The sequence below is a fragment of the Lynx rufus genome, unplaced genomic scaffold (assembly GCF_022079265.1).
Source record: "Lynx rufus isolate CCGP_SWC_20201006 ecotype Redwood Valley unplaced genomic scaffold, mLynRuf1.p SCAF_16, whole genome shotgun sequence".
Taxonomy (NCBI): domain Eukaryota; kingdom Metazoa; phylum Chordata; class Mammalia; order Carnivora; family Felidae; genus Lynx; species Lynx rufus.
In genome coordinates this window covers 9,023,195-9,045,445 of record NW_025814830.1, presented here as the reverse complement: position 1 = coordinate 9,045,445, position 22,251 = coordinate 9,023,195, and the positions used below count along the sequence as shown (strand labels likewise).

The 22,251-nt window shown below is 58.9% G+C and overlaps 1 protein-coding gene across 1 annotated transcript; it reads left to right on the top strand.

Moving 5' to 3' along the window:
- The first annotated feature begins 332 nt into the window (after positions 1–332).
- ATP1A3 (ATPase Na+/K+ transporting subunit alpha 3) lies at positions 333–20,761 on the top strand. Its single transcript, XM_047079100.1, has 25 exons — positions 333–347; positions 1,042–1,264; positions 1,320–1,381; positions 5,715–5,804; positions 5,937–5,996; positions 6,121–6,324; positions 7,440–7,553; positions 7,666–7,800; positions 8,513–8,630; positions 8,771–9,039; positions 10,258–10,456; positions 10,540–10,649; positions 10,733–10,867; positions 13,248–13,440; positions 13,769–13,944; positions 14,030–14,166; positions 14,493–14,643; positions 14,749–14,917; positions 17,321–17,475; positions 17,552–17,675; positions 18,397–18,542; positions 19,049–19,179; positions 19,825–19,926; positions 20,402–20,493; positions 20,733–20,761. The coding sequence occupies exons 1-25, from the start codon at positions 333–335 to the stop codon at positions 20,759–20,761; spliced, it is 3,339 nt and encodes a 1,112-aa protein (XP_046935056.1).
- The last annotated feature ends 1,490 nt before the right edge of the window (positions 20,762–22,251 follow it).

The window sequence follows — 22,251 nt, the reverse complement described above, 5'->3', positions numbered from 1 at the left end:
GATGTGTGTAGTGTGGGAAGTGTGTGGGATGGTGTCGCGTGATCTATTTCTGTGAATTGTGCTGTGTGTCACTCTGTGTGCACCTTTTTGCCTGTCATTCACAATTAGCAACGCTTTGGCAATTGTGCCCTGTGGGCTTTTGCTCGCTGGGGGGGGGGGGGGGCGTGTGTGCTGATGTGTGTGCTGTTGTGTGATTCTGCAGCAGTGTCCACAACAAAGGCTCGTGTGGTGTGTGAGGCTGCGTAAGGCCTATGTGTGTGCAATGGTGCCGAGTGTGGATATGTGTTGGTCTATGGATTTACGGGTTTCGTGGTTGTCGGTCCCTACGTGAAATGGTACGGGGCCAGGTATGGTCGAGTGTGTGATAGGCATGTCTGTGATGTAGTGTTCTGAGGGTGTGTGTTAATCTACGTGGCACTTTATGACTGTGATTGTGATTCTGTTTTGTGATGGGAGGGCGTGTGTTTTATTTCCACGCGTTGGTGAATCTCTAGGGTTGTGTGATGGGGTGGTGTAGTAGGCACGTGAGGGTACAAGCTGGTGTGTTCTGGAATGTGATTGTGAAGCTGGGGGGGGGTTGTGTGTCCTCCCCATCTGGGCTATCTAGGTGACAGTTATGGATGAGTACGAGGCTTGGTGGGGGCCTCTGGCTGTGACGTGTCTGCCGTGGACCCGTGCAGTTGTGTGTCGGGGCAAAGGGTGAGGGGGTCTCAGTGTGAGGTCTTCCTTGCCTCCTAAGCTCCCTCAAGCTCCCCCTCCTGAACAGCACCCCCACACGGTTTCCAGCCCCCCGCCCCCGCCTCACTGCGGAGGGAGGGGTTCTGGGCCCCCTGCCTTATCGTGGCGGTTTGCGGGGCTTTCCCCCCACCCGGTGTGTCCACCTCCCACAGCGCAGCCCTCTTCCTGGTGGCAACACCCCCACCGTGAGGGGGTTTTCGGGACTCTCTCTCCCTCAGCGCCCCCTCCTCGGAAGCGCCACCCCCCACCGCGAGGGTCTCCAAGCCCCTCATTGCGGGGTCTCCGGGATCCCCCCTTCCGCAGCGCTCCCCCTCCTCGGCGGTGCCGCCACTTTGCGGAGGCTGGGGGGCGGGGAGGACAGCTGCAGTACCGGGGGCGGGGCCGCGGGCCATCCGTCAGGGCGGCGGCGCCCCTGATTGGCCGGCTCCGGCCCCCCCGCGGGCGCGGGCATATGAGGAGGCGGAGGCGGCGGCCGCCGCAGACTCAGTGCGGGAGGGCTGCCGGCCGGACGGACGCGCGGACCGAGGCGCGGGCGCTGCAGAGGCCCCCCAGCCCGAGCCCGCGCCTGAGCCCGCCCTGAGGCCTCTGCCCCGGCCCCCGCCCCGCCCGCCCGCCCCTCTCCCCCGGAGCCGCCAAGATGGGGGTAGGTGCTCGGGCCGGCCGGGCCGTGCGTGTGTGCGACATTGTGGGTCCAGTGTCATTGGGTGTCTGCGGGGGGGGGGGGAGGGAGGGGGGAGGCTGGGGCTCCGGGACCCCTGCGCTCCGCGGCCAGGTCTGCGTGACCCGGCCCGTCCGTCTGGTGTGCCCCGGTTGAGCGTGTGCACTGGGCCGCCTGGGGCCGCGGGGTCTGTGGCGTATGTTGGCGTGTCTTTGTGTGCGGGGTCCGAGGGGCACCGACCGGCCCTCGGCATCTCTGCCTGACCTGGTGTGGTGGCATGCTCCATCGTACGTGTGCGTGTGCGTGTGCGCGTGTGTGAGCTCCTGGCTCTGTCAGGTCCTGCCAGCACCGTCTGCCGGCGATCCGGCGGCCCCAGGTTGTGTCTGTCTGCAGTCGTGTCTGGGTGTGTCTGAGAGCTGGTGTTTGTGTCTGGGGGTGTTGAAACCCCTCCGCTTCCCTGGCCGGGTGGGGACAGGCCCAGGCTGTGGGATGAACACCAGATGACCTCTCTTTCTCCTTCCAGGCCTGGATGGGGGGGCTCCGCAGTGCGGCGCGTGGCCTGGGGCTGTGGTGTGTGTCCAGCCCCTAATCTGGGGAAGCTGATATGGGGGGGCTGGGAGAAGCAGGAGAGCCATGGCAGGGAGACTGAGTGCCTGGCTGAGGGCGCATGTGTGCAAAGGTGGAGGGTGGGGGGTGGGGGGAGTGTATCGTGCATGTCTGGCTATGCCCTTGCCTCTGTGTCCGTGTGTCCTTGTCTGTCTGTGAGTCTCTCCAGCAGATGCCGCCTCCTTCCCTGGCTGACCACCTGATCCCCTCTGCAGCCCTGGATTCCTCCCTGCGTGTCTGGGGCGGGGCCATGTGGGGGAGAGTGGGAGAAGGAGGAGCGTGGGCTGGGCTGGGTAGGATGAAGACAGAGGGTCCGGATGGGAGAGACTAATGGAGAGGGAGTATGAGGGATGGGGAGAAAGATGGCGGATGAAGGCTGATGGGCCCAAGGATGGAGGTGGGGGTGGGGCTGCAAATCTGTGACTTGGGGTGGGCGAGGGGGATGGAGAAGAATTGGATGGGGAGAGGACTGGGAGAGAGAAGGGGGGAGGTGAGAGTCAGTGATGGCTTCCAGGTAAGTGGAATGGAAGGAGGGGAACTGTGGGCAGATTAGGGGAGAGGACTGAGGCTGCGTGCCCCAGAGAAGGAAGGGAGGCATTAGGAAAAGAAGGGGACAGAAGAGAGGCTCTTTAGACATTGGAGGCAGAGAGGCAGAAACATATGGAAAGAGCGAAAGAAACAGGCAGAGACAGAGAGAGATGCTCCGAAAGAGCCAGAGAGAAAGAGACGTAGACACAGAGACAAAGACATGGTCAGAGAGACATGCAGAGACATGGGTGAGACAAAGACATGGAGAGGCATACAGAGACAAAGAGAGAAACTGAGTCTGACGTTAAGAGACCCAAGGACAGACATTTCCTACCCAGACATGACCAAAGTCAGCTTGAAGGATGGGAGGAGGAGGCAGAAAGCAAAAGGGGAAGTGGAGGAAGAGATGCTCAGAGATGAAGGCCCCAGACACCCTTTTCGGGGGGGGGGGGGAGGCTGGCCAAGGTGCAGAAGCTGCGTGAGCTAAAGGGTGTCAGGGGGAGGCGGACAGCGGAAAACGGTGAGGAGACGCAGAGACTGGCTGCGGCGAGACAGGCGTGTCCCCCACCCTCAGAGGCGCTCCCGCCCCGCAGTGCGCCCATCTGGGCCTCCTGCCTTGACTGGGAAAGCCTCGGCTCCCCCTCCAGCAGATGGAAGCCCGCCCCCAAGGGAGTCTGGTCATAGCAAGGGCAAGCAGGAGCCAAGGCTCGCCTGCCAGCGACTGGGGTGTCCCCACCCCCCTCCTCCCTCAGACCCAGGAGTCCTGCCCCCAACCCCTCCTCCCTCAGATCCAGACTCCAGCCCTGCACCCCCTCCTCCCTCAGACCCAGGAGTCCAGGCCCCCAGCCCCTCCTCCCTCAGACCCAGGAGTCCAGGCCCCCAGCCCCTCCTCCCTCAGACCCAGGAGTCCAGGCCTCCAGCCCCTCCTCCCTCAGACCCAGGAGTCCAGGCCCCCAGCCCCTCCTCCCTCAGACCCAGGAATCCAGGCCCCCAGCCCCTCCTCCCTCAGACCCAGGAATCCAGGCCCCCAGCCCCTCCTCCCTCAGACCTAGGAGTCCAGGCCCCCAGCCCCTCTTCCCTCAGACCCAGGGGTCCAGGCCCCCAGCCCCTCCTCCCTCAGACCCAGAATCCAGACCCCCAGCCCCTCCTTCCTCAGACTCAGGGGTCCAGGGTCCCCAGCCCCTCCTTCCTCCAAATATTTTCTCCCAGCTTTTCCTGAGGTTTCAGGGGTGGGCTGCTGGTTTTCTCCCCAACTCCTGCCAGGACCCCATCTCTCTCCTCTCCTGTGTCCTCCCCCTCATTTCTCTACCTTGACCCCGTGACCTTCTGTCCCACCTCTCTCCATCCGTGGGTCCACCCCTGTGGGGAGGTAAGACCCCTCCTGGCTCCGGGAATGGAGATGTGCCCTCCCTGTCCCCCAGGCCTCTGTGCTTTTGAGTCAGACGCAGTGCTGCTGCAGGGCTGGCCCGGGGCCAAGCCTCCCTCCCACCCCCCGAAACTCTCTCAGAGGCTCCTGGGCCTCCAGGCCGCAGTAACCCCCAGGCTCAGCCTCTGGGTCTGGGGGCAGACGGCAGGCAGCTCAGCCCTCTACAAGGTCACGAGGGGATTAGCGCTGAGCTGCCTGAGCCTGGGATCCCAGCTTGGCTCTGGGCCCGCAGGATCCGTCAGCAGCCCTCTTCCAGCACCTGGCCCGGCCCCGCCTCTCCTGCCGGCCTCCAGGGACACTGCCTTCTCCATTCGCCCGGGCTCCCGGACTAGAACCTCACTCACCCCCTCACACTGCATCCAGTTCAAGCCAGGCCTGGGGCTTTTGCGTCCTGCCCTTCTGCACCCCAGATCGTAGCCACCTCCTAGTCTGTCCTCCAGAGACCTGACCTTGCCCATCGCCTGTACAGAGCTGTCCGTGGCTCCCACCGACCCCCAAGAGGGAGGCCAGGGCCCACAGAGCTTGTCAGTTAAGGCCCTCAGGACTGGCTGTATATCCAGCCGGCCACCATCCCTGTGCATAGCAGCCTGCTTCCGGGGCTTTTGTCCCAGCTGTGACCCAACACCTGCACCTTTCCTCTCCATTCCTGCCAAGCCTGTGAGGCCTCTTGAGATTTGCTGGGTCCTTTGAGAGACAGAGGCCGAGACATCCATGGAGCTGGGGAAAGGAGCCCAGGAAAAGAGCCGGGTAGAGAAGACAGGGAGAATGACATAGTGGGGAGATCTGGAGCTGGAAGGACAGAGATGCCATGACAGACCCGAAAGAGACAGACGGGAAGGTTGCAGAGTGGGATGGTGAGAGGTAGACAGACAAGGTGGTTGAAAAAGGAGATAGGGAGCGACACGCCCAGCATTCCAGAGAAGAAGACAGCTCAAGAGATGAAGACAGAGACACAAGAAGGAGAGGAACAGAAATAAGGACGGAGAACGACACAGAGACAGAAAATACTGATACACAGAGACCTTCTGAGATCCCACAACACTTCGACTTGGAGAGATACGAGAACCCAGAGAGAGACTCAGCCAGGCTCGGGGAGAGATGGTTCAAGAGACAGAAACGGACATTATATGAGACAGAGAGACATAAAGAGCCAGAGATCAGACAGACAGACAAAACTATACAGAGACACACGCCAAGAGACTCAGAGGAAGAGAGACGGGTGACATGAAGTGACAAGGGAGACAGATCAGGGAAAGAAACAGCCACAGAGAGACGGATGGAAATATGAAGAGGCAGGAGACAGACAAAGGAGAGCAATAAGACAAGAGAGGCACAGAGACCTGGAGAGACAGACCCAGAGACAGAGACAGACAGACGTAGCAAGAGATGGACGCTCGGGGAGTTTGGACAGGCCCAGAGAGAGGGGGAAAGACCCGCAGGAGTAGGCACAGAAACAGAGAGAAGCCCAGACAGACCCAGACGGAGACCCTGGGGGGCAGAGGCCCAGAGATAACATGGAGTCAGATGGTGAGGCCAGTTGCAAGAGACAAGACCCACGGTTCTGAGAGACACCCCCACAGAGACACAGGGCAGAGACAGGGAGGTGCAGGTGAGCCCTGGGAGACAGACTGAGACCCCCAGACCCGTACAGAAGCAGGCAGGGGTGAGAGTGGGGCACGGAGGGCCGGTGTCCCCCTTGTAACCCCTTCTCGCCCGCAGTCTGGTGGCTCTGACAGCTATCGTGTCGCCACCTCGCAGGACAAGAAAGATGACAAGGGCTCGCCCAAGAAGAGCAAGGGCACCAAAGACCGCAGGGACCTGGATGACCTCAAGAAGGAGGTGGCTATGGTAAGCCCCACCCTTTGTGCCCGCGCACCCTCCCAGACAGGAGATCCAGGCCGGGGATGGGCCTGAGGCTGTCAGGTCCTGCTCCTCCCCGGAGAGGCTCTCACCGCCTCCCCACAAACTCTCGTTCCCCAGACAGAGCACAAGATGTCCGTGGAAGAGGTCTGCCGGAAATACAACACAGACTGCGTGCAGGTGCGGCTGGGCCTGAGGGGGGAGGGGGCTGGGGGCCAGGACCCCTGGGTGCCTGGGGTACTCGTGCAGGTGGGGGTGCCAGGGTTGCTCAGGGAGGGTTCTGTGTGAATCCTGTGTCCCCCAGGGTCTGACCCACAGCAAAGCCCAGGAGATCCTGGCCCGGGATGGGCCTAATGCGCTCACACCACCACCCACCACCCCAGAATGGGTCAAGTTCTGCCGCCAGCTCTTCGGGGGCTTCTCAATCCTGCTGTGGATCGGAGCCATCCTCTGCTTCCTGGCCTATGGCATCCAGGCCGGCACAGAGGACGATCCCTCTGGCGACAACGTGAGTGCCCTCCCCCCGGCCCTGCGCAAGGGCCTATGCATTTAGGGGCACACATCCTACCCTGCCTCTCCCACCCCTCCAGACTTCTCAGAGCCCAGTCTCCAACTCTTTTCCCATCTGACTTTCATCATCACTCGGTGAGGGAACCAGAGAAGGAATGAGGAAAACCGAGGCTCAGAAAAGCCAGGTAACTTGTCTAAGGTCACACAGCCAGATGCGTGAGCTGAGGTGCTATCCTAAGGCTTTGTGATCTCAGTGGCCTTGGGGACAGGCTCCACCAGGTGGTCATGGCCTGAAAGATACCCCAAAAAGTGAGTACACCCATGTAGAGAGCCAGGCATGCCTACCTGCTGGTCTGTCGTGACCCATCACCCAACACAGGGGACACACAGCAGGGGCCACAGTCTCAATAGACACTGTGCCCATAAACACAGAGCCACACACTGGCTACGTAGAGATCCTCGCACACGCACATGCACGCACACGCGTGCACAGTATGCCTGCAAACACATGTAAAGTCAACACAGTCACGCCTGGACAGAGATTCAAACACACCTGCCTAGGACAGACACACAGGCACACAGACACACAGACGTAGACTGACAGACACAGGACTAAATGAATAAATAAACAAACAAATAAATAAATAAAACTTAAAAAAAAAAAAAGGTGAAACCTACAGGCAGATAGACACAGAGTCTCAGACCTAGGCAGACAGAGAGAGACAGAAAGAGATCTACATACAAAGTCTCAAACACAGCGCCGTGAATTTAAAGCCAGGCATGCAGACAGTCGGACAGACGGACACACTGACCTAAACACCGACAGACACGTGGATGGATAATAGCATACACTCAGACTCTCTAACATAGGCGGAAAGATAGATGGACACGCAAAACAGAGACACGGACTGACCCATAGACTCAAACACACCCATGTGCAGAAAGAGGGTCTCAAACACGAACGGGCCGACAGACACACGGACCACGCAGCCTGCGGCCAGACGCACAAACACAGACCCTTCCCCCTCCCCCCACTGACTCATCGTTCCCTTCCCGGATTCTGCACATGTCAAGGCGAGTGGCTGTGGGGTGTGACCCTGTGTCTCCCCACAGCTGTACCTGGGCATCGTGCTGGCAGCCGTGGTCATCATCACCGGCTGCTTCTCCTACTACCAGGAGGCCAAGAGCTCCAAGATCATGGAGTCCTTCAAGAACATGGTTCCCCAGGTGAGTGGAGCCCAGGAAGGGGCCAGCGGGGAGTCGGAATGCGGGGGTGAGGTGTGCCATACAACCCCAGGCAGAGAGCCGGGATGCTGACTCTTCTCCCTTCTGCCCCCAGCAAGCCCTGGTGATCCGGGAGGGTGAGAAGATGCAGGTGAATGCTGAGGAGGTGGTGGTCGGGGACCTGGTGGAGATCAAGGGTGGAGACCGAGTCCCGGCCGACCTGCGAATCATCTCAGCCCACGGTTGCAAGGTGGGCCTGTCCTCCCTGGAGCGGCTCAAGTGTCCGGGATCCCAGCCCCTCCCCCCGCAGACCCAGGAGTCCTGCCCCGAGCCCCCTCCTCCGTCAGACGCAGGGGTCAAGCCCCTAGCCCACTCCTCCCTCAGACCCAGGAGTCCAGGCCCTCAGCCCCTCCTCCCTCAGACTCAGAGAAGTCCAGACCCCCAGCTCCTCCTCCCTCAGACCTGGGGGTCCAGACCCGCAGCTCCTCCTCCCTTAGACCCAGGATTCCTGCCTCCAGTTCCTTCCTCCTTCAGACCTAAGAGTCCAGGCCCCTAGCCCCTCCCCCCTCAGACTCGGGGGTCAAGCCCCTAGCCCATTCCTCCCTCAGACCCAGGAGTCTTGCCCCCAGCCCACTCCTCCCTCAGATCTAAGAGTCGAGGCCCCCAGCCCCTCCTTCCTCAGACTCAGGGGTCAAGCCCACATCCCCTCCTCCTGCAGGACCCAGGAGTCCAGGCCCCTGGTCGCCACCCCTCAGACCCATCAATATCTTAGACCTTGGCAAGAAACCTCTGCTTCCCTCCTTCAAGAGCCCAACCTCTAGCCCCCCAGACACCACTCACCCGCCCAGGTTTCCCGGCTTCTAGCTGTGACCTCCAGGGATACGGGCTTCGGCCCCGGTGTCCTCTGGACAAATGCTCCCTGATCCCAGGGCTGAGCCCTTTTTCCTTTCACCCACCCCCAGGTGGACAACTCCTCCCTGACTGGCGAATCAGAGCCCCAGACCCGCTCTCCCGACTGCACACACGACAACCCCTTGGAGACTCGGAACATCACCTTCTTTTCCACCAACTGCGTGGAAGGTGAGGCAGGGTGTGCCGGGGGCTCCCAGCTTGGGGCAGGGCTGGGCCACACGGAGGGCTGTGCATCTGGGATTCGGGGTTCCTCTGAACTTCACCGAGACCCCATCCCCACCTCAGCCTAACCCCCTCTGACCCCACAGGCACGGCTCGAGGTGTGGTGGTGGCCACGGGTGACCGCACTGTCATGGGCCGCATTGCCACCCTGGCTTCGGGGCTGGAGGTGGGCAAGACGCCCATCGCCATTGAGATAGAGCACTTCATCCAGCTCATCACCGGCGTGGCTGTCTTCCTGGGCGTCTCTTTCTTCATCCTGTCCCTCATCCTCGGATACACCTGGCTTGAGGCTGTCATCTTCCTCATCGGCATCATCGTGGCCAATGTGCCGGAGGGCCTGCTGGCCACTGTCACTGTAAGGCCCGGACTCCCACGTCTGAGGGAAGAGGGGGGCGGGGGGCCTGATTGCAATTTTCCTGGTGAGGACAGGTTGCACACCGAGGGCCCAGCCTCCTAGATCTTGGACGACGGGGCCTGGGGACTCAGAAAGCCCGCCTCACAAAACAAGCGCACAAGAATCTTGAGACACATTGCAAGGCACAAGGGGCTCGCGGTCCTGGCCCTTTTTAAATTCACGTACAAAATTAAGAAGTACGCTTTCACGGTAAAAAGTCTAAAGGATACACGGAAATAGTTAAAAAAGAAAGCGGTTCCCCCACCCTCCCGCTGCCCAGCAGGTGCGGGCATATGACAGCGTGTGGGTAAATGCTGTTTTCAGGGTGCATAGAAGGGACTGTGCCAGGAATCCTGATCTGCTCCTTGATTCTTTTACTTTTTTTTTTTAACACTTATTTATTTTTGAGAGACAGGGAAAGTGCAGGGGAGGGGCAGAGAGGGAGAGAGGGAGACAGGATCCGAAGCAGGCTCTGCGCTGTCAGCAGAGAGCCCGACGCGGGGCTCGAACTCACGAACCGCGAGATCATGGCCTGAGCCGAAGTCGGACGCTCAACCGACTGAGCCACCCAGGCGCCCCAATTCTTTTACTTAATATATCCTGGAGCATTTTCCATATTAGCGTGTTCAAAGCTAGGGTAGGTCAAAGGCTTTTTATAGACATGGCGTGCGCATACCTGGGGGCGCGCGTACAGACGCACAGGCTGCTGAATCAGCATGCACCTGTGTCAGCCATACCCAGATCGAGTTCCCCAGAAACCCCCTCAAGACCTTATTCGGCTTCCCCCTGCACCCCCCACCAGCCCAAAGGTAACCCCTACCCCGGCTTCTAAGCAGTGTAGTTTTTGTATTTCATATCGACGGAATGATTTGGCGTTTGTTCATTTTTGAGAGACAGAGCATGAACGGGGGAGGGGCAGAGAGAGAGAGGGAGACACAGAATCCGAAGCGGGCGCCAGGCTCCGAGCGGTCAGCACAGAGCCCGACGCGGGGCTCGAACTCACGGGCCGCGAGATCATGGCCCGAGCCGAAGTCGGACGCTTCACTGACGCTTAACTCTTCCACGGGCCATCCCGGATTGTCTCTGGGCCGGGCGGGTGGGTTGTTGGTGCTCACGTTGCCGGTCCAGCCCTGCGGCCGGCCTCTACCTGTAACTTGCCGGCCCTTGGACGTCCCCTAGGTGTGTCTGACGCTGACCGCCAAGCGCATGGCTCGGAAAAACTGCCTTGTGAAAAACCTGGAGGCCGTGGAGACCCTGGGCTCCACATCCACCATTTGCTCGGACAAGACGGGGACCCTCACCCAGAACCGCATGACGGTTGCCCACATGTGGTTTGACAACCAGATCCATGAGGCTGACACCACTGAGGACCAGTCAGGTGAGAGTGGGGCCCAGGCAGGGACCGGGGGGGGGGGGTCTGGCCCCCGAGACGCCGTGACCTGTGACACATGCCTCCTTCAGGGACCTCGTTCGACAAGAGCTCGCACACCTGGGTAGCCCTGTCCCACATCGCCGGACTCTGCAATCGTGCCGTCTTCAAGGGAGGTCAGGACAACATCCCCGTGCTCAAGGTGGGTCCAGCTGCCCGCCTCGCCTCGGCCCTGCCCACGCCCACCGCCCGCTGCTCCGCGCTCACAGCCCTCTTTTCCCCTAGAGGGACGTGGCCGGGGATGCCTCAGAGTCTGCCCTGCTCAAGTGCATCGAGTTGTCCTCCGGCTCCGTGAAGCTGATGCGTGAACGGAACAAGAAAGTGGCCGAGATTCCCTTCAATTCTACCAACAAATACCAGGTACTCTGGGCCGCCCGGGAGAGCGAGCCTGGGCCGCAGTCTCTAATGCCTATAGGTGGTCACCCCTGCCCCGCTGCCCCCTCGTTTTGGACCAGTTACTAACCTCCCAGAGCCTTGGTTTCACCGTCTGTAAAATGGGAATGATAGTATCGACCTGGTTAGGTAAGGAACAGGCAGACCCAAGAGTGAGAGTAAGGTCTCTGCCAGAGTGGGAGGCAGAGGAATGGAGGTCATCCTGCAGCAGGGAGTGAGTGCCGGCCAGAGATCTCTCATTCATTCAACAAATCCATTTTTTTGAGCAGCCACCGCATGTCAGGCACATACGTTTTAGGTGCTGGTACCTGTGGCAGTGAGTGAAGCAGGAGAGTCTCCCCTCACATGGAACTTATACTCTAGTGCTAGAAGACAGACGATGACAAAGGCAGGAGGAGATACAGAATATGCCAGCTGCGGGTGTCTGGGGGAAGACTGTGCTAGGCAGTGGGCCCAGCATGTGCAAAGGCCCTGAGGCAGGGGTTTCCTGATGTGTCTGAACAACAGCCAGGCAGCCAGGATGATGGAGCGGTGAGCCAGGGCAGTGGGTGCCTGGTCAGGTCCCAATGGGCTTGTGGGCCGTGGGGAGGACTCAACTGTGACTCTAAGAGGGACATGAGCCACGGGGGGGCTCTGAACAGAGGAGAGATGGGACCTGACTCATGTTTTTTAAAAGAATTTCATTGAGGGGCGCCTGGGTGGCTCAGTCGGTTAAGCGTCCGACTTCAGCTCAGGTCGTGATCTCACGGTTCATGAGTTCGAGCCCCGTGTCGGGCTCTGTGCTGACAGCTCGGAGCCCGGAGCCTGCTTCGGATTCTGTGTCCCTCTCTCGCTCTGCCCCTCCCCTGCTCATGCTCTGACTCTCTCTCTCAAGAATAAATAAACATAAAAAAAAATGTTTTTTAAAGCGTTTCATCGAGGTATAACTCACATACCGTAGGCCACCCACGTAAAGTCTGTAATTCCGCATTTTGGTATATTCACAGATAAGTGGAATCAACTACACGACCACGGAACATTTTATCACCTCGAAAGGAGGCCCCATCACTCCTTAGCTATTGCCCGTCCCCCCCCGCCCACGTCCCCCATCTCCCCGATCCCTAAGCAACCACTAACCTACTTTCTGTCTCTTCTGTGTTGACCTATCCTGGACATCTCATAGGAACAGAATCGTATGACACGTGGCCTTTTGTGACTGGCGTCTTTCACTTAGTGTAGCGTTCTCGGGGTCCGTCCGCGTTGTAGTGGGTGTGCAAGCAGACCTCTGCGCGGCGGGATAATGTTGCATCGTCTAGATACTCCCCATTTGGTTCATCCCGTTCCCCTGCTGATGGGCATACGAGTTGTTCGCCCCCCTCAGCTACTGTGTCTGACGCTGTTGGGAATGTTCACACATGCGTTTCTGTGCGGACGTACAGACCTTGCCTGTGCCTCGGGAATGGCTGGCCCAGATGGGACCCCTACATTGAGCCTTTTAGGGGACTGCCAGACCTTTTGGCAAAGTGGCTGCACCGTTTTCCACTGACTCACACTTTGTGGGTTTTTTTCTTTTAATTTTTTTTAATGTTTATTTTTGAGAAACAGAGAGAGAAATAGAGCGTGAGCAGGGGAGGGGCTGAGAGCGAGGGAGACACGGAATCCGAAGCAGACTCCACGCTCTGAGCTGTCAGCACAGAGCCCGACGCGGGGCTCGAACCCACAAACCGCGAGATCGTGACCTGAGCCAAAGTTGGACGCTTATCCGACTGAGCCACCCAGATGCCCCTGCCTCACGTTTTTTAAAGGAGCCTCCTGGCTGCCTTGGGGAGGCGACATGAAGGGCTGGGGTGGGCAGACACAGAGACTCAGTGTGGAGGCTGCTGTGATATTCCCTAGGAGAGATGGGGGGTGGCCGGAGGGGGAGGTCAGGGGGGAGGTGAGGAGAGGTCAGAATCTGGGTGTATCTGAGAGGTGAGCTGAGCAGATTTGGTGACAGGTCAGATGTGGGGTGAGAGGGAGCTGGGTGAGGCAGGGAGAGAGACACATCCTATGGGTGGCTGAGATTTCTGTGAGAGAGACCCATGGGCAGAAATATCTGTGAGATGGAGAGACAGACATGGGCAGGGGTGAGCCGAGATCTCTGTGGGAGACTCCAAGAGCCAGATGGAGCTCTCGGGTAGAGAGATTTGGGCAGTGCCTTCCGAGGGAGCCCCAGCTGTGGTCTGTCCTACCACCCGTGGCTCTGAGCTGGAGGGGGGTTGGAGGTGGAGAGGGGAGTCCTCTCCCCCAGCTGGGGGCGGGCAGCTTCTGGTCCTGAGACGTCCCGGCACGCTCACCCTCCACCCTCCGTCCTCCGCCCTATCCACAGCTCTCCATCCACGAGACCGAGGACCCCAACGACAACCGATACCTGCTGGTGATGAAGGGCGCCCCCGAGCGCATCCTGGACCGCTGCTCCACCATCCTGCTGCAGGGCAAGGAACAGCCACTGGACGAGGAGATGAAGGAGGCCTTCCAGAATGCCTACCTCGAGCTCGGCGGCCTGGGCGAACGAGTGCTCGGTGCGCTCCACGGGTGGGGCTGAGTTGGGGCAGGGGCTGGGCCAGCTCTGGGGGGCCCTTGAGGGTGTGGAGGGGTGTGATGCCGCCCAGAGCCTGGCTCAGAACAGCACCTCCCAGAATGCACCATGAATGAATGAATGAATGAATGAGTGAATGAATGAATGAATGAATGAGAGGGGAAGGCATCTTCAGGCAATAAATGTTGACAGACTCTCCCGCCGGCTGGGACTGTCCAGACTGTGGGGACCCTGATGGCTGGGAGCTGTGGGCGGGAAGCACGGCGGTCCGAGGCTGGAGCCCTCACACCCCCCACCCGTCCTGCCATCAGGTTTCTGCCATTACTACCTGCCCGAGGAGCAGTTTCCCAAGGGCTTTGCCTTTGACTGTGACGATGTGAACTTTACCACGGACAACCTCTGCTTCGTCGGCCTCATGTCCATGATCGACCCGCCCCGGGCCGCTGTCCCCGACGCAGTGGGCAAGTGCCGCAGCGCCGGCATCAAGGTGTGGCCTGGGGCAGCCGGGGAGGCGGGGCCGGGGCCCCAGGGGCCGGCAGGGAGGCTGGACCGTCTCCACGCCATGCCCACAGGTCATCATGGTCACGGGTGATCACCCCATCACGGCAAAGGCCATCGCCAAGGGCGTGGGCATCATCTCCGAGGGCAACGAGACTGTGGAGGACATCGCTGCCCGGCTCAACATTCCCGTCAGCCAGGTCAACCCCCGGTGAGCCCGCCCCTGCCGGCTCAGGCTTCTGCCCCCACCTGGCCTCCCACTGGGACCGCCTGTGCCCCTTCCTCCTGGGTCTCCCCTGTTGACACGGCTCCTGGGTCCTGCTCCCCCTCCACACGTGAGGACGGACAGCTTGGTGCAGGGCCGCGTCCCAGCTTTCCTGCTCACAGGCAGTGTGACCCTGAGCAAGTCAGTTATACTCCCTGAGGCTCGGTTTCAGAACCTGGTCCTCTGCCTCTCCTGTGTGGTGTGGGTTGGGTTGGCCTGGCTGTCCGTCCGCTAATCCCCATGAGTCCTGAGCAGCTCTCTGCTCTCCCCAGGGATGCCAAGGCCTGTGTGATCCATGGCACTGACCTCAAGGACTTCACCTCTGAGCAAATCGATGAGATCCTGCAGAACCACACGGAGATCGTCTTCGCCCGCACGTCCCCCCAACAGAAGCTCATCATCGTGGAGGGCTGTCAGAGACAGGTGGGCTCAGCCTGAAGTCCCTCAGGGGCCAGGACTTCTGGTCCCTGATGAGGAGGGGGCTGGGGCCAGGCCCCTGGGCGTCATCCTCACTCTCTGTCCCTCCAGGGAGCAATCGTGGCCGTGACTGGCGATGGCGTGAACGACTCCCCTGCCCTGAAGAAGGCAGACATCGGTGTGGCCATGGGCATTGCCGGCTCTGACGTGTCCAAGCAGGCAGCGGACATGATTCTGCTGGACGACAACTTTGCCTCCATCGTCACAGGTGTAGAAGAGGGTGAGTTGGCCGGGGTGGTCCTGGAGACTGGGTTTCCTGCATGAGGTCAGAGAAGGGCAAGAGGGACCCATTCAGCTGCAGCCGAATGATGGTGGGGAGACACCAGAATCCTCCTGAGTCCCGGTGAAGCCTCAGCTTGTCCCTTCAACCCCGTGGGGTTGGGGGCTCCCTGGTGGCGGGGCTGTGCTGACGCACTTCTGGGTCCCAGCATCACCCAGCGCAGGCCCAGTTGGGTGGGTGATGTAGACGTGGAAGCATTTTTAAAATACCTTTAAATGCAAGGATGGGGAAGCAGAGGGTCCTTCGGGAGCCCTGTGGAGCCCCCTCCCCCAGCCCGGGGTCAGGGAGCAAGGAAGCTTCCCAGAGTGGACAGGGATCACTATACGGAGCCCCAAGGGCTGAGTTGGAATGTTCACGTAGAGTAATGGCAGGGAAGGGAGTTTTGGGCCGAGGAACAGAATGCACACAGGCGAGGCGGTGTGAGGGAGCGTGTGTGGGGCCGGGCCTGGTGTCCAGGGTGGGGGACACTGAGGGGCCTCAGTGTGGCCACAGATGGGGCTTGTTCACAGTTAATTTTATTCCGATCACCAGAGGCATTCCTGATAATTATAGGAAATGAAGAGAAGCATTAAGCAGAAAATTAGAATCACCCATAACCTCACCATCCAGAAATAGTCACTATTCATGCTGTGGTGCATTTTCTTGCAGTTTCTCTCTCACATTTGAAACATTCCCCAATGCGAAAAATAATGCATGATCAAGGGGAATCTAAACAGTAAAGCTGCGCCTAAAGTGACAAATGCCCTTATCCCTTGTCTCCTTTGTCCCAGAAGATGCCACGGTTACCCCTTTCTTATTCCCCAAGTCGTCTGTGTGTTCACAGTGCGCACATCTGTGGATACACCGTTCACACTTTCCAGGCATTTACTGGGCTGGACAGACAGTGTGAGCAGAGCAGACGTGATTGGTCCCTCCCCTCAAGGAGGTGGGAGCGGCAGCTTTTAACAAATTAGCAAACAGATTGTAACATAACAAACCTAGCTGTAAATTGTGACAAGCCCTAAGGAGCAACCCAGCGGGGGGATGCTATGTATCAAGGGTCCTGCCTAGATTGGAGGCAGGGGGCAAGGGAGGCCTCTCTGAGGTGGAAAAAAAACCCCACAAAGTTTAACTTCCAGTAGGGGAAATTCCAGGCAGACCGCACAGCAGAGCAAAGAGCCTGGTCACCATCCACGACAGCTCATGGCCAATCTTGTTTTGTCTCAGCATACACACTGGATCATGTTGAAGCATATTTATTTATTTGTTTATTTATTTATTTATTTTTTTTTTTTTGAGAGAGACACAGAGCATGAGCAGGGGAGGGGCAGAGAGAGAGAGGGAGACAGAGAATCCGAAGCAGGCTCCAGGCTCCGAGCTGTCAGCACAGAGCCCGACACGGGGCTTGAACCCACGAACTGTGAGATCATGACCTGAGCCGAAGTCCGACATTTAACCGACTGAGCCACCCAGTTGCCCCATCTATTTGTTTATCTATCTATGTATTTATTTTGAGAGAGACAGAAAGTATCAGTGGGGGAGGGGCTGAGATAGAGGGAGAGAGAGAGGATCTCACATAGGCTCTCCGCACCGTCAGCGCAGAGCCTGACGTGGGGCTTGATCTCACGAATCGCGAGATCGTGACCTGAGCCAAAGTCAGACACTCAACTCACTGAGCCACCCAGGGGCCCCGCGTCGAAGCACATTTCAATCATCATCCCCTCCATCGATACTTCAGGATGAGACACCAGACGTTTGGGGAGAGCAGAGCATGTGTGGCAGGAATAAAGCCCCGTTAGGGTTTCGTCGCGTCCCCTCCAGCCCGTATCTCCCTTCCTAAAAATAAGCACTATAGATTAGTTTTAAACCTCATCTAAATGGAGTCGTGCCGCATGAACGCGTTTGTGTTACGTTTCACTCAACGTAACGTCTGTGAAATTCATCCACGGAGTTGGGTGTGTCTGCGGCTGGTTCCTTTTTCTTGCTGAGTGGTGTTCTGTTGTGTGGATGGACCGTAATTGGTTTATCCACTCCTATGCTGATGGGCATTGGGGTCGGTTCAAGGTTTTGGCTATGGTGGTAACGCTATGGTGGACCTTCCTGCACTTTTTGGTGGATGTAAACACTTATTTAAACCTAGGAGTAGGATTACCAGTGGGGGGAGGGGTGGTTAGCTTTAATACAAACTGCCAAACAGTTCTCCAAAGTGGCTATATTTCGAGAATGTTTGAACAGGGCGTCATGGCTGGATGTCTCCATGGGAAGGTGGGCAGGTGGGAGGGTAGATTGGAAAGGACTCGGGGACCAGGCAGGGAAGGGGCAAAGGGCCAGGGTGCCCGGGATCTGAGCCTGCCCCTTCCTCAGGCCGCCTGATTTTCGACAACCTGAAGAAGTCCATCGCCTATACCCTGACCAGCAACATTCCTGAGATCACACCCTTCTTACTGTTCATCATGGCCAACATCCCGCTGCCTCTGGGCACCATCACCATCCTCTGCATCGACCTGGGCACTGACATGGTGAGCCCCAGCCACTCTCTGGGCCCCGGGAAGGGAGGGTCCCCCACTCCCGGCTCATGTGGCCCTGCCTGCCCAGGTCCCTGCCATCTCCTTGGCATACGAGGCTGCGGAGAGTGACATCATGAAGAGACAGCCCAGGAACCCACGCACGGACAAGCTGGTCAATGAGAGGCTCATCAGCATGGCCTACGGGCAGATTGGTGAGGACTTGGGGACCGCACCTCATTTATGGCTGGATGTGCAGGGCCTAGAGCCTGGCCCAGAACGAGCACTCTGAAACCCTGTGTTGGATGAGTGGGGAGAGAGTAGGACTTGGTGCTGGAGGTTTGGAAGGAGTGACTTACAGATGGGTGCTGGTCACCAAGGTGGGGCCGGCACACCTGGAGGACAGGCGTGGGGGTGCATCTGAGGAGCACATGGGACACGGAGTGGCAGGTCAGGGTTGGCCCCAGGCTGGCCACTGCAGAGCCCGCTGCCCCTCCCACCTCCTCCTCAACCTGCTGCTGGAGGTGATGTGTGCAGAGCCTTTGGAAGTGCTGAGCTCCCCATTGCTAGGAGAGTTCCAGAAAGCAGAGGCTTCATGGTGGTGGTCAGAGGCCTGGGGAGATCACTCCTGCACTGAGGAGGCTGTTAGACTGAAACGCGGGCCTTCTCAGGGATTCCCTGATGATCAGGTGGCCTGGCTCTGGTGGGAGAGAGCCTCCAGGTGAGACCCTTCCCTGAGGCTCCAGTCCCAGGTGCCCACCACCAGGTGGCGCCCTCGGGTTGCCATCCGGGAGCCCAGCCTCAGATGAGGCTGGGCGGTGGGTTCCGAGGAGGCTTCACCGACCTCCCAGTGGGAGTCTCACGGGGTCTCATAGGTGCCCTGGACTGGCTGCCGGCCCCTCCCTGAGCTTCTCCTCATCTCCTCCCCACCCCCAGGAATGATCCAGGCTCTCGGGGGCTTCTTTTCCTACTTTGTGATCCTGGCAGAAAATGGCTTCTTGCCCAGCAACCTGGTGGGCATCCGGCTGAACTGGGATGACCGAACCGTCAATGACCTGGAGGACAGTTACGGGCAGCAGTGGGTGAGTGAGCGGGCCCCACAGCATGGGGGCCTCCCGGTCAGCGCTCAGCGCCCCTGCCCACGACAGGAGCCCGGGGCCGGCTGTCCCAGCCACGCAGGGCTGCTCCTTAGGACGGCCCCTCTGCCCCAGGGGCGCGGTGAAGGCCTCTGCCGGGTGCTGGGAGCCCCCTGGCACCCTTGGCTCAGCCCACCGAGGTCCTCGCGTCCCCTGGCCATGCTCTGCCCCACCAGGCGGGACGCCTTCGCCGCCTTCTTCTCCGTCCCTGTGTATCCCTTCAAAGCCTGGCTGGTGTCCGTTGTCCCGGGAGCCCCGCAGGGTCTCCGGTTCCTGGTGGACAACTGAGGCCACGATTAACTTCTCTCCTTCCCCGTACAGCCCCTGCTCTTCCCGCAGGGCCACGAGCCAAAGTGGGGAGGCCCCACCTGGACAGAGTCGCTGCTTGCCCTGGGGCCCGGGCAGGGGGCACGTGGGCCCCGGGCGCTGACCGCTTGTCACCGCTCTTGCAGACATACGAGCAGAGGAAGGTGGTGGAGTTCACGTGCCACACGGCCTTCTTCGTGAGCATCGTGGTCGTGCAGTGGGCCGACCTGATCATCTGCAAGACCCGGAGGAACTCCGTCTTCCAGCAGGGCATGAAGTGAGGGCTGGCCGCCCGAGGCCCTGTTCTCTGTCCCCTCTGTGTGTCTGTCTGTGCCTCCCCTCGTGCGCCGTGTCTCAGCTTTGGCCTCTGAGCGATTTTCTCTCAAGTGGTCCGTCTGTCTCGGATTCTCTCTCAGTCTGCCTCTACGTGTGTGTCCGGGGGCGGGAGTGTCGCGGGCTCTACCTCTCCGCGCCTGTGTGCGTGTCTGTTGCTCTCTCTGTCTCTCTGCCTTGATTTTTTTTTTTTTTTTTTTAGTTTTTTTAATGTTTATTTATTTTTGAGAGAGAGGGAGAGAGAGACAGAGCGCGAGCAGGGGAGGGGCAGAGAGACGGGGAGACACAGAATCTGAAACAGGCTCCAGGCGCTGAGCTGTCAGCACAGAGCCCGATGCGGGGCTGAAATTCACAAACCTTGAGATCATGGCCTGAGCCGAAGCCGGACGCTCAACCGACTGAGCCACGCAGGCGCCCCGTCTCTGTCTTGATCTTCCTGTGCTGCCGTCTCTCTGCCTCTGTCTCTTCTCGTCTGTGTCTCTGTGTGACTCCGGGTCTGCCTGTCTCCGTCTGCCTTTGGGTGTGCCTGTCCCTGTGGGATTGGGGGCTGGGTTAGGTTCTCTGGGCCCAGCCTTACCTGTGCCTCCAGGAACAAGATCCTCATCTTCGGGTTGTTTGAGGAGACGGCCCTCGCTGCCTTCTTGTCCTACTGCCCAGGCATGGACGTGGCCCTCCGCATGTACCCTCTCAAGTGAGTGCCCCTCCCTCCCACAACCCTGCTCCAGGAGCCTCTGAGGAGCCTCCCCTGCAGGACATCCTCACAAGCCCCACCTCTCCTGGTGTCTCTCTGGGCCCCACCTCTGTGCCCCCCATCACAGTCCCTGTTCTTTTTATTATTATTGTTATTGTTAAGATTTTATTATCTTTAAATCATCTCTGCACCCAACGTGGGACTCAAACTCACAACCCTGAGATCAAGAGTCACACGCTCCACCGACTGAGCCCGCCAGGCTCGCCACAGGCCCTGTTCTGGTGCCACTGAACCTGCCCCCTGAGGACGTCCTCACAGGGGGCAGCCTGCAGGCCCCGGCCAGGGCACCCCTCGCCTGTGGGCCCAAAGGGCAAGGGGGATCCCCCCAGGGTGGCATTCCTGTTCTCCAGACTCTGCAGCTGTGTCCCCCATTATGACCCCTCACCAAGGCCCTCCTGCCCTCCCCTCTCCGCAGGCCCAGCTGGTGGTTCTGTGCCTTCCCCTACAGTTTCCTCATCTTCGTCTACGATGAGATCCGCAAACTCATCCTGCGCAGGAACCCCGGGGGTGAGGGGGCCCAGTGGGTGGAGGGGGGAGGCTGGGGGGCAGGGGGGCAGGTGGAGGCGAGGTGGGCGGAGCCCTGTGCTGACCTCTCTCTGTGTCTCCCCCACCTCCCTCTGTGCTGCCCCTCCGCCCCTTCCCCACTTCTCTCTCCCTGGCTCTCTGGTCTCCCTCCTCTCCGTCTCTGTCTCTCTCCTGTGCCCGTCTCCATGTCTCTCTCTGTTTCTTTCTTTCTTTGTCTCCAGGTTGGGTGGAGAAGGAAACCTACTACTGACCTCACCCCCCCCACATCGCCCATTTCTTCCCTGCCCCCCAAGCCCAGGACAGCCCCCACCAGTCCCCCCATTTTGTATTCTGGGGGAGGGGCCCTCTCTCCCCGTGGCCCCACCTTGACCCTCACCCCCTCAACTTACCTCCCGCCTCCCGCCCTCTCTCCCCTCTGGCTGGCTTCTCTCCCCATCCCCCCCACTCCCCCCTCTCTTTTCTGTGTCTCTGTTCCTCTCCCTCTCCTCGTCCCTTCCTCCCTGCCCCCACCCAGCCCCCTCCCTGGGCTCTTTTTTACTCCCCCTCACCCCTGGCTGATGCCATCTCTGGTTCTGGACAATTATCAAATATATCAGTGGGGAGAGAGAAGTGTGTGTTGTACTTGCTTTCTGGCCCCGGGGTGTGGGCGGGCGCTGGCACCTGTTGCTGGGTGATTCAGGAAGCTTCAGGAATTTTGCCTGGCACGAGCTTGGGAGCCACAGAATCTCGGAGTCCAAGAGTCATGGGGTTTTAGACCCAACCAAGGTTAGAGTGAGAACAGCTTGAATTGGCCAGGCAATGGGATTATGGGATCAGAACAGGGAAGATGAAGGGAGTCTCGAAAGCCTCTCGTATCAGAGTAGATGGGGAAGGGACGGGGCAATGCCGGTGACAAGGACAACGACCACGATGGTGATGATGGTGATCCGTTGAGTGCCCGCTCTGTATTCTGCCCTCTTCTAAGCACTCTGTGTGCATCAGCTCATTCAGTCCTCACAAGGTGTGAGACACAGAGAGGGAAAATGACTTGCTCAAGGTCACACAGCTGAGAGGTGACAAATCTGGGATCTGAACCTAAGATGTCCAACCTCTAAGTGCTGTGCTATTCTCTCACTCTTTTTATTGAGATAAGTTTTCTGTGAAGTGCAAAAATCTTAACTCTTAAGGGCACAGCTCGATGATTTAAAAATTACACTGCAGGGCGCCTGGGCGGCTCAGTCAGTTGAGCATCCAACTCTTGATTTTGGCTCAAGTCATGATTCCAGGGTCATGAGATCGAGCCCCATGTGGGGCTCTGCTCTGAGCGTGGAGTCCGCTTAAGATTCTCTTCCCTCCCCACCCACCCCCCCCCCCGCTACTCTCTCCCACTCTCTCTCTCTCTTTCTAAAATAAAATTAAAAAAAAAAAATTACATTGCATAACCACCACCCGGATCAAGGTTACGTTACATTTCCATCCACCCAGAAAGTTCCTGCCCCTTTCTAGTCAGCAGCCCCCACACTTGTTCTTGGGCTTTTATAAATGAAATCTTACAAACATGTTGTCTTACGTGTCTGCCTTCTTGTCCTGAACACATTGTCCCATGTATCTGTAACTTTGAGAGCCACTAGAAATAGGAACATTGTAACAGTGTCTTCTGATGAGGACACATGTACGCATCTCTGTTGTACAGGGTACAGGCTTAGGAGTGGGGTTGCTGACCATGGCACAGACTATGTTTACCTTTTTTTTTTTTTTAAT

Bases quoted from the DNA above. Each gene is read 5' to 3' on its own strand.
- ATP1A3 (XM_047079100.1), top strand. The intron at 1,265-1,319 runs GCGCGGGCGCTG...GCCCGCCCTGAG, and splicing joins GGACGGACGCGCGGACCGAG to GCCTCTGCCCCGGCCCCCGC. The intron at 18,543-19,048 runs GTGAGTGAGCGG...CCGCTCTTGCAG, and splicing joins ACAGTTACGGGCAGCAGTGG to ACATACGAGCAGAGGAAGGT.